We start from the raw sequence: 11,981 nt of genomic DNA, 5'->3' as shown, positions 1-11,981 counted from the left end.
TACTATATTTTTAGTTCCATTTTCTGATTGTTGCAAATATATAGAAATGCAACTGAGTTCTGTAGATAGACGTATCCAGTAACTTTATTAAACTTATTAGATATTTTCATGTATTCCATTGGATTTTCTATAGTCAAATGTTACCTGTGAGTGGAGGCTTTTTAAAAACTTATTCCTTTGTAATCTGGATGTTCTTTCTTTTTCTTGTGAATTGCCTCGGCTAGAAATTCTAATAGAATGTTTAATAGAAGAGAACATCGTATACATTTGCTTTGCCTCTGATCTTAGGGAAAAAAACATTCAGGTTTTTCAGCATGAAGTTTAATGTTAGCTGCTGGGGGTTTTTGGATGTCCTTTTCGTTCTCTTTTATTCCTACTTTGCTGAGTTTTTATCAAGAATGAATGTTGGGTTTTATCAAATGCTCCTTCTGAATCTATTGAGGTCATCACATAATTTTCCTGTTAGTCTGTTTAATATAGCGAATTACAATTGAATTTTAATGTTAGCCCAAATTTGCATTCTTGAGATAAACCCCACTTGGTCATATGTCTTCTCTTTTACCCATCACTGGATTCAAACTGCTAAAAAATCTCGTTTAGATTTTTTAGACTACATCCGTCTTCATCACAAATATTGTCTAGTTTTCTTGTCATGATGCTGTCTTATTTGGGTATGAGGGTAATGTTGGTCTCAAACATCGAGTTGGAAATTATCCCCTCCTATTTCCTGGAAGCTTTTGTAAAATATTGGGATATTGTCTTTTTTTAATGTTTGAATGAATTCATCAGTGTAGCCATTTAGGCTTGCCATCTTATCAGAAATGTCTACAGAAATTGTGGTGATGTCAATTCTCTCATCCCTGATGTTGGTAATTTTGTCTCTTTTTCTCATTAGTCTAGCTAAAAGTTTATCATTTTTGTTGATCTTTAGGAAACAGAGGCGAAGCAGGGTGGCAAATACATATAATACCAGCACTTTGGGAGGCTGAGGTGGGAGGATCACGAGGCCAGGTTTGAGACCAGCCTGGGCAACATAGTGAGACGCTGCCTCTACAAAAATTAAAAAAAAAAAAAATTGCGCTGATTTCCTCAACTGATTTTTTATCTTGCATTGATCTCTTTATTCTTTTTTTTTATTTTGAAGTTCATCTGCTATTATTTTTGTAACTTCTTTTTTTTTCTTTGAGACGGAGTCTTGCTTTGTCACCCAGGCTAGAGTGCAGTGGCGCGATCTCGGCTCACTGCAAACTCCACCTCCTGGGTTCACGCCATTCTCCTGCCTCAGCCTTCCGAGTAGCTAGGACTACAGGCACCCGCCACCATGCCCGGCTTTTTTTTTTTTTTGTATTTTTAGTAGAGATGGGGTTTCACCGTGTTAGCCAGGATGGTCTTGATCTCCTGACTTCGTGATCCGCCCGCCTCGGCCTCCCAAAGTGCTGGGATTACAGGCGTGAGCCACCGTGCTGTGCCCGGCCTTTTGTAACTTCTTAAGGTGGATGCTGCGCTGGGCATACTGTCATGTGCCTATAGTCCCAGCTTCTTGGGAGGCTGAGGTAGAAGGATCACTTGAACCCAGGAGTTCAAGGCTAAAGTTAGCTATGATACGATCACTTCAACCTAGGCAACAGAGTGAAATTCCTGTCTCCTTAAAAGAAAAAAAAAGAAAAAGAAAAAGGTGGAAGCTGACATCACTGACTTGAGATCTTTCCTTTTTTAATATATACATTTAATGCTATGAATTCCCCTGTAAGTACTGCTCTAGCTGATTCCTACAAATTTTGATATTTTGTTTTCATTTGCATTCTGTTCAGTATAAAGTGGGTTTCTTGTATTCAAAACAGGTGGATTAAAAAAAGCAAGACTCAATTGATTTTAAAAAAGGATAACCGACAATTTACATTTAATTGATACAGCTATTTAAATCTACTCTCTTAGTGTTTATTTTCTATCTGTCCCATTGACTGTTCCTCTTTTGGATTTTTATGACTTCATTTTATCACCTTTACTGGCTTACTAGTTATTTATTCACTGATTTTCTTTTTGTGGTTGCTTTAGGTCTTATAATACACATTCTTACCAGTTTACTCTCAGGGAGTATTATACTGCTTCATGGTCAGTATAAGAACTTTAGAGCAGTATACTTTCGTTTCCATCATCCCAATCTTGGTATTGTCATTTATTTCACTTTACATATGTTAACCGTACAACACCCTATTATTATTACTATTTTGCTTTAAATAATCTATTGTCTTTTAAATAAATTTAAAATAGAAAATAACTTTTATATTTACTCACATATTTACCACTTTTAGTGTTCTTTGTTCCTTTGTATAGCTGCCGATTTCTATTTGGTATAATTTCCTTGTAAAGGCATTCTAAATTGAGCTTTTCTTTCAGTACTTTGAAGATGTTGCTCCAGTGTCTGACATTCTTCTCTCTGTCCTTCTATGTGTTTTTTCTCTAGCTACTTAAAAAAAATTCTCCCTTGTTGCTGGCTTTAAGGAATTTGATAATGATGTGCCTTGACATCGTTTTCTTTTTATTTCTTGTGTTTGGGGTTCATTGAGTTTCTTAGGTCTCATTTGTTTCTCTCAAGGATCATTATCTGACAACTGTTTCACATATTTTCTTTCTTAATTTCAGGTGGGAAGGTAAATCTCTCATATCATTTTGGCCAACAATGAAATTTCAATTTCATTTTTCCTATTTTTTGCATATAACATTTTATTTTTTATACTTACTTAGCTTTTAAATTCCATGACAAAAATGTTTCATCTGTACACATAATTACTAAAGTTATTTCATCCCACCTCTTTTAATATACATTATGTGCATTTATTTTTTTTTTAAAAGCAACAGGAAACTATTAATAGATTTAAATACATCATGTAGGCAAAACGCACTAATATTTATGTCTTCTAAACCTGTTAGTGATATACAAGGAAACTTGTTACAAGTCATAATGCTTTCATAATCTGTCAGGAAAAGATCACATTAACATCCCTATATGCTTCAGTACAAATGTATTCTATAAACCACACTGGGTAAAAGTAATACTCCTGTTTTTATTTTTGGAAGTAATTATTAGTAAGTTTATGCTTATTAAATATATCTTTAAAAATTTCCATCACTTCAGAAACCCATAAAGTTAGTGAGCTAAAGTTTTTTATTTTTTTTTTAAATTTTAGTAAATACTTTCATCTCAGAAGTCAAAATGGGGCAGAATTGCTATACAAAGGTACATAGTTTAAATCTTTGGGACAAGAGACAAGAAGGTAAACAAGTCAGTAGCCCTCCCAAGCTTCACTTAACCTAAAATTGTAGATCATACTAGGTAGATGTATACATCTATCTACTGCCAAAGAGGTATAACTTATTTTGACAACCTTTCTAAATAATTTTATGCTAAGGCCAACAATATAAAAATATTATACACAGTACAGAAAGAATTAAAGTTAATGATAAAGACCACAAAATAAAATAATCCAAACTTCTTACTTGGAAAAACAAAATAGCAATAATACTATAATATTTAGTGTCTAATATGAAATCTCCACTCATTATAAGTTGTCATGCTGATTGAAATTTTACAGTACAATGTTGCATGTTACTAATGAGAAAATCAGCAGAGAGATAGCTCTTGTCGAGTCCTATGAACCTTAAACATTTTTTATAGGTAAAGATATCTTAAAAATACCACCCAGGAATAAAGATTTGTCAGAAGTACAATATAGTAACATAAATGCAAAAGATATCATGTAATTTGTGCAATTCAAAATTCCAAAAATTGTCTTATCAAATGTACAATAAATAATAGTCATACTTGACTTCATCAAGTTAACAAAATAATTACTAGCCAACCCTATGTTTTATTAGTCAACGGCTTAGAAACACCAATTGCCATTTTAAAATTACTTTCTCCATAAAAATAGAAGGCATATCAAACTCTTTAAATGTCAACTAGCTCCAAAAATTGGAAAGGCCATTTGTCAATCAAAAATACATGTTAAAAAAAAAAGATGACTAAAAAACAAACATAACCAATTTTAATGCATAATTTTCTTCTTATGAAAAAGGGCACTTAGTGTGGATGGCTAAAGCTTTCAAAAAATAAAGATCCTGTTGACTTTCCTATTGGGTAGATAACATACTGTACAATTTTTAATATAAAAATATACATATTTTTAAGATGAAACAGTTGTTGGTATAAAATCCCATCACCCTTTTACTTTTACTTGAAAAATATTTTTTACCTGGAGGCCATGAAACAATACTGATTCTATGTAGTTCTGTGTTGCCAGAAACTTCCTAAATTACAGAACATTAAGGCATTCACTGAAATTTCAAAAGTGGGCCCGTAGTCTTTTGTTTTCTTCTCGTAGTCTTTCAATTTCAGCCACTAAACCTTCATTCACTGAGTATCTTTCCAGCAAAGAATGCATTTCATTCTAGAAAAACAGGAAAATGATTTTTAAATTATTGACATTTCACATTTATTTGGCAGGCTATGTTTAATATACTTTCAGCTATCATTTCTCTCATGTTCAATTAACTAGGTGAATGATATTTCTTGTACTTAACAACTTACTAGTTTGTTAATATAAATGGAAGATTGTTGATGATATTAATATATTTGGAAAATTTATATTTGCACATTTAAGATGCTTTTTGCTTACTTATCAGGAAGAAAGCCATGGAAAAAAGAAACCTTAAGTATCTCAGAGGTTAAAAAGGAGGTGACCAGTTAAAATCTATTTTACTTATTTAATTTATAAAACTCCCTATTTATCTTAGAAACTAAATAAAACTAAAATATATTACCTTTAATGGATTTTTAAAAATTCACACAACTCTACTTTCATTTAAAATATTAAAATAAAATTTGCCATACATACCAGTTGCATATGAAACTGTTTAATCATCTCCACTTGCAAATTCACAATGTCCCTATGGCATGCTTCTCTAGGAAGAATGTAAAATACTTTTTAGAATTACAATAGTTTAACCAATTCTAGATCATTCAAGAAACTCACTAAACTTTTTCATTTGCCAAATTATTGAATGTTAATAATTACTATAATAATAAAAATACCAATGCACTGAGCATTTATTTAATATGTGCTAGGCACTGTTTCTTTTACTTTAAATGTAAGAACTCGTTTAAAATATCTTCACAAGTAGGTGCAATTATTACCTCCATTTTACAAAAGAAATAACTTAACCAGAGTAGTTATAACTTGTTAAAAGTCATGCAACCAGTAAATGATGAAGCTAGGATGTAAACCCAGGCTGTTTACCTCCTGAACTCTCCAATACTATCTTCCTTTATATAGAAATTGTCATTGAGATACAAACTTATCTTACAATGAAATACAGAAAATTCACTAGGTTAGAAAGATCATTTTATTATTATCAGTTTAGCTATTAAAAAATATACTTTCAGTACAAAGTGGCAATTTGGGTGGATATAGCATGGCTTACTCAATAAAATGCAATTAATTCATGCCTACAAAAAAATCTGTAAAAATTCTCAAGTATAATAACAAAAGAAATAGTCACCCACCACACAACTTATGAACTAGAATGTTACCAAAACATAGAAGCTTTCTGTGTGTTCCTGTCTGATTCTATCACTTAACTCTTGGGAAAAAGCCCAAGAAAGAAGTCATTACTCTCCTGAATTTTATTGGACAAAGAAATGCTTTTGCTTTTTTAATACATTTGTGTAACATATAATCTGTAGTCAATGTTTTCATTGTGCATGTTTTTGAGCATTTAAGCATTACAAAAAACGGTACCATATAGCTTATATTTAAGAAATAATTCAATATTGTTTTGAAGATTCATGTTTTATGTATCTGTAAATCATTGGTTTGTACTGGTTTATCTATTTTCCTGTTAATATTTTGATTGTTTTCAAGTTTTTACTATTCCAATGTTGTTATAAACAATCATGTATTATCTCCCAACCCATAAGTGCCAACGTCCATTGATGATATAACCAAGTGTAACTCAAGTGTATACTCAGTTTTACAGAATCATGCAAATTGTTTTCCAAAGGTAGTTATCAATGGACGTCACCAGTATAATAGAGTTCTTCTTGCTCTATATCATCATCAAGACTTAGTATTACCAGATTTTTTATATTTTCCCATTCACTGGGTGTGACACGGTATCTCATTGCATTTTTAGTTCTCTGATTAATTATGAAGTTGAATATCTTTCCCGTGTTTACATACCATTCCTCTTCCTTTAAATGCTTTTTCATATCTTTTTCTTATTCATTTATAAGCATTCTTTGCATAATCTGATCCTTTGTTATTTATATGAGAACTGCAGATATCTTTTTATCCCTTCACTCTGTGATATCGTGTGATAAATAGTTCTTATTAATGTGCTCAAATATACTATCCTAATAATGCAGTCAAATTTACCAATGCATTTTTATAGGCAGTGCATTATTTTATTTTTAATGATTTCCTACCATGAAGTTATAAACTTTTATAATGTCAACTTTTAATCTACATGGAACTGATTTTTCTCAATAGCATGGAATCTATACTTATTTTTTTACAGGAAAAAACAAATGTCACAACTTACTGATTATTCCATTTTTTGCACATAAATCTGCAATGCTACCTCTCTATTATTTCCATATATGCATAGGTTTCTTTCCAGCTTATTTCATTCCTTTGGCCAGTATGTCCTCCCTGTGCCATGCTATATATCTTAATTATACTTTAATAATTAAGTGTATTCATCTGACAAATAAGTCCCCTTCAACCTTATTCTTCTCTGAAATGTCTTAGTTATTCCTAGATTTTTTTCCTTCCATACATATTTTGGAATCACTTCATCATCTTCTTCCAAATCCCAGCTGGGATTTTAATTGGAATTGCATTCAATCTACTAACTTATTTAGGTGAACTAATATCTTTATTAAATCTCTCCATTTATTTAAATGTTAACGCTTTTGAACAAAAAAATTTTTTAATGTTTTTCTATAAAAATCTTCACTACCTTTGGTAGATTTATTCCCAAGTAACTTACTGTTTTTCTGTTGTAACTATGAGGGTATTTTTAAAAATTTCCTCTTCTACTTTCAGTTATAGTAAAAACTGTATTGAAAACAAACAAAAACACTGTATCAGGGAACCACCAAGGTAGCCAGGACTTGAAGGGCCATGATCTTGCAAAGAAAAGACTACTAGGTAAGCCCTTCATTTACCTGTTTTTCCTTCTAGAGTATGTGCTGATTCCACAGTGTGGAGAAGAAACTGAGCTGAAGCAGTGGCCTGGAGGTTGAGATAGTCTCGCTGGGTGGGGGAGTATTAAGAGTTTGGGCCTACCAAGGTAGCCAAGGCTGTAAGAGCCACGGTCTTGAAGAGGGGAGGCCTGCAGAAAAGTAAGCCTGAAACTGTGCAATTTCCCCTCGAGACATCTGTTGACTTCTAAGCAATGCTCACACTGGGTTAGATGGCAGGAAACCAACCATAAAACAAGCAACTAAAGAGCAGAGAAAGTATTCTGGAAATCTTGTGATGCTGGCAAAATAGAGGCTGAAGTTTGGGACTCACCAAGGTAAAAAGGCAGTGAATACTCCAGATATTCAGCTGATGTCCTAGAAAAGACGACACACTAGGAATAAAGGCAAACTGGAAACAAACTAGTATTAAGAAAACCTGAAACCTAGTAACCAAAGGATCAAAGGGATCTGCTTGCCAAAAGAAACTTAAATCTTCTTAATAGACAACAGAAACAGAAGCACAGATTTCCACTTAGGATATATTAGATTGGTGCAAAAGTATAATTTCTCAACTCTAACAACAAAAACAAACCTGGTAACCTATAAAATCATATTATTTTAAATTCGGCTGAGAGCTGAGAATGGAAAGAAATCTAAATGAACTAAAATCCAGAAAATGAGGAGTTCCTCCTAGGAGAAAAGAGACCCATGACTAGGAGAAAAAGAGACCCATCTTCATGCCCTTGACAGAGTAAAAAGAACTAGCTGAAATTTTAATAAGATTTTTAAAAGCCAAGTAAATACTGCTTGATAGTTTAGAATTCCAAGGGGTCCCAGCCACAAAGATAGTCTGAATTTACTCACCAACTTTTTCCCACAAGCCTTCATTCAGCGCTCATGTAAAAAAAGGTAGGGACAAGTGTTACAGGAGGACTGAGGGAGACTCCCGAAGATACAGATGCACAGAGCCTGGTGAAGCCTTAGGGTGGCAGAGAAGAACTGAGAGTAACCCCTCTAAGGCACTCCAGGCTCTCACAGAGTAGATGGCAGCCACGGGAGGATGGCTAAGAGGCCCTCAATACCCTCTCTGTCCTGCCTGTGATAGGTGTAAATGAACACCTAGTCTGATGAACACTTAGGCAAACGGCAAAACAAGTGAATTTACGGAAATCCTCTGAGCCACTCTGGGTCCTCACTGAGTCCCAAGCAGAGACTGCCTATGGTCAAAGGGCAGAAAAGCTGAGAGAAGTCCCTACCCACCACCCCTAGGTGCAGACATGCAGCACAGGCCAGCAGAACCAAGAGGCACTGACTGTAGGCCTTCACCAAACATGCTGCGGCAGCTCTGCAGGGCTGGAAGTGGGACAGACACACTTCTCCTGAGGCACAGAAAGCCAGGAACAGGTTAGAGAGTGAAAAACAAGCTCCAGCCACCCCGAAAGCTGGCAGCGGAGCAGTAATGCATAGTGATTTCAGAGTTGCTCCAGCACTCAGATCCCTGGGTCTGCTGAAGGAAAGGCCCTGAGCCCACTGTCCTCAAATCATCTGAAGCCAGTGGTGAACTGACATCCAAATGCTTGTTGAATAAATGGGTAATAAATAGACAGCACCCATTACTCCTGTGCTTATAAACTCTGACGGCTCTCCATTACCTGTGTGTTAAGACCTTCACAACTGTCCCTCAGGCCTCGTCTCTTACCACAGTGCCTTCTCTCTGCAAACATTCCTAGAATATATGATCATGTCTCTGCTCAAGCTGTTCCCACACACGTCAGTATAAAATAAAATCTCTTCAGTGTACCTTTCTAAAACTGCCCCCGCAGAAGAACTTGCTCCCTTTCTGTGATTTCAACATCACTTTGCTCACATTGTACTACAGTCAGCTGTATCCAGACAGTTCTACTATTATGCTATAAATATTTATGCACTCCTGAAAAAAAGTATATTCTTTAACACTGTGTATTAAAAATAACAGAACTTAGGGAAAAAGGATTAGGGCAAAGCACTCAAAAACCTATGCAACTTTGTAACCAGAGCACAACAAAAACAATTAAGTCCTAATAAAAATACTAACATAGTTAAAAAGACATAGTAAAAATCTAATAGATAATTACTGAATAATACCCTTACTGTGAAGAAGTGATGGTCACTTAATGGAAGAGGATAGAAGGATTGCGGCTATCAAGTTACAGAGGCAAGAGCAAAATGCCCAAAGATGGCAAATAATCACAAAATAAGCACTTCTAACAGCACACAGCCGAGCCAAGAGGAAGTGAATAAAAAGAGATGGATGCTGACAGGGTTTGCTGCATTCAGCTGTGTTCAGGTGTACTTTATTTTGGCTGCTATTACATGAACAAACAAAATTTCCTCATCATATTGTCAAGACTGTTCTATTTTACTGATCTCAAATGAATTAATTCACATTAAGAGAAACACACATAGCAGAACACACTGCACCTAGCCCAACTACATCATAAGGCCTTTGTGGGCAGATCATTCATTTTTGTATCCTTAGTATCTGGTACATATACTAGGCAGGGTAAATGCCAAAATTATAATTTTTCTTTAAAAAGTATTTTTCAACATTTAAAAATATATTTTAAAAGTATTTTTAAACATTCAAAGGAAGCATGCACCAACAAAAACTGCACATTTTCTCCAACATTCTTGCTTACGGTAATCCACATCTGAGCTACAACATTAACTATAGGTTAGAAAGGGAAAAAGGCACCCATGATTTTAATAATTGAAGATAACTTCCAAAAATATTGAGATGATAAAAGAAAGCAGCATTGTAGAACACATTCTTACAATGTTCACAATTTGAAGGATGAAAAAGACAAGGATAAGTCTGAGAAAGAATTTTTTTTTTAGATTAAGTATTACATTCTGATGCATTCTACTGGAAAATATTCAGAACTGTGCTTTAAAATATCTTTTTCTACTACATTATTGCACACAGCATACCTAATAGATCTATGAACACACTGCAGGTAAGAACCCAATTTAAGCTTACCAGAACTTGTCCACATTTTAATAATAAGAAGAGTTCACAATGGCAGTCGGCCTGCTAGACTGCCCTGCTGAGTTACCTAATAATTGCCCTAGGTAAATGTGCCTTTTCCTGGCTCATAATCAATAAATGCAGTACAAAAAGATCAACAAAACTCATCATGTTTTCTATGGCTTTAGGGTTACCAGAACCTAGACAATAGTAACCAACAACATTATCTATAGTTCTGGTTTTACATCTAAAAAAAAACAAGTAAGGCCTAGATAGAAGGAGTAGTTTCTCAATTACTACCTAAAGTCATCCAGCGTTTCCTGTATCATGTTCTGAATAAAACGAATTTGAATGGAAGTCAATGGTGCATTTTGCCGGTTATTTCCAATGGTGTCGGCTATTTTTTCTGAGAGTGAACTGGCAACTCCAGCAGTGACAGAAGATGCTATCTTTGGATCTAAAATAAAGAATGAAGAAAATATTAATAGTCGACTTGGACTGAGAGACATCAAACATTTCTAAATAAGATTTGGCATGTGGAAACTTGAAAAACTGGCAAAGAAGAGTGTTCCTGTGACATTTAGAAAAATTCACTGTCTGGAATACAAATCTTAGAAACTTTCTATAACATTATTTCTAATAGTCATTTATCTATATATATAAACTGCCAGCTGTCTAATGTAATACCACATGACAGAGGGATTAATCTTGAAGAATCTACGAACCATTTCCTCTTATAAAAGATGAATGTGACAAGCTGCACCACAAACTAGATAAACCAAGACTATTAAAAACAAACAGAAGGAAAATAGGAGTAAAGTACTGCTACAGGAAAAGCCTTAGAGTTTAAGCTAATGCAATATATATCCACAGAAACCTTCAAGTAAAATATAGATATTTATATAGGAGTTGATTCTAAACAAAGAGTTGCTTTGTGTAGATAACTCTTAGAGTTAAACCAAATATTCCTTTAAATGTGATGAAGTTTGTATGGGTCTGTAGCACAAACTCTAAGGATAAGACTTTAATATGAAAGAGAGAAAGACATTTTCAGGTAGTTAACCACCCCTTTTCAAAGGGTCCTACATAATAATTCTATCTCTACCATATTAAAGATACATATTACACTGAAAATCTAATTCACACCAAAAGAGCAAATCAACGTACCTGAATTTAACGATTCATATCCATTTCATTGTCTTTAGTTAAACACTCACACAACAGAAGTGTCCATAAACTTTAAACTCTTTGAACATTTTTAGTCTATGATTACTCTATTTCTCCTTCACAAGTTAAATAATTGGGATGATTTTTCCATCAAACACTTTCAAACATCAGGAAGTTTCATGTACTTACTTGGAGTTGAGGATCCATTGATTGGGGGTTCACATATCAACTGGGCTTCAATCTCATTCTCTGGCTTTTCAAATTTCTCAGAATTTCTTGTTTGGTTAGATGATGGAGAGGTATTTAGATTTCCACTTTCAGCACCAGACGTGACCAGCTTTGCTAACTTTATATTTAAAATAAATAATGACTTTAATATACAATATTTTGTTTTACTCATATTACCCATATAATTTTTGCCTACTTCTCTCTTTTGTCCCAGTATGTAGATTCAGGGAAATGAAGGAAAATAGGAAGAGATATAGAAGAAGAAAAAAAAAAAAATGAGAACTAGAGGCAAAATAAAGTAACATTTACTAATCAAAAACAATCTCAACAATA

The 11,981-nt window shown here is 33.9% G+C and overlaps 1 protein-coding gene across 4 annotated transcripts in view; it reads right to left on the bottom strand.

The window, feature by feature from the left end:
* Nucleotides 1–3,148: 3,148 nt before the first annotated feature.
* NEDD1 (NEDD1 gamma-tubulin ring complex targeting factor) overlaps nucleotides 3,149–11,981 on the bottom strand; it is a 59,678-nt gene continuing 50,845 nt past the window's right edge. For all 4 annotated transcript variants that reach the window (XM_055236707.2, XM_063614266.1, XM_055236708.2 and 1 more), the window contains 4 exons: nucleotides 11,610–11,766; nucleotides 10,554–10,710; nucleotides 4,896–4,962; nucleotides 3,149–4,448 (listed from right to left, as the gene is read on the bottom strand). In XM_055236707.2, coding sequence (XP_055092682.1) covers nucleotides 4,344–4,448; nucleotides 4,896–4,962; nucleotides 10,554–10,710; nucleotides 11,610–11,766 — 486 coding nt within the window. In that variant the 3' untranslated portion in view covers nucleotides 3,149–4,343. The remainder of the gene's footprint in view (nucleotides 4,449–4,895; nucleotides 4,963–10,553; nucleotides 10,711–11,609; nucleotides 11,767–11,981) is intronic.

The sequence above is a fragment of the Symphalangus syndactylus genome, chromosome 13 (assembly GCF_028878055.3).
Source record: "Symphalangus syndactylus isolate Jambi chromosome 13, NHGRI_mSymSyn1-v2.1_pri, whole genome shotgun sequence".
In the NCBI taxonomy this organism is placed as follows: Eukaryota; Metazoa; Chordata; class Mammalia; order Primates; family Hylobatidae; genus Symphalangus; species Symphalangus syndactylus.
Note: the sequence above shows the minus strand (reverse complement) of the source record. Positions and strands in the feature narration are given on the sequence as shown.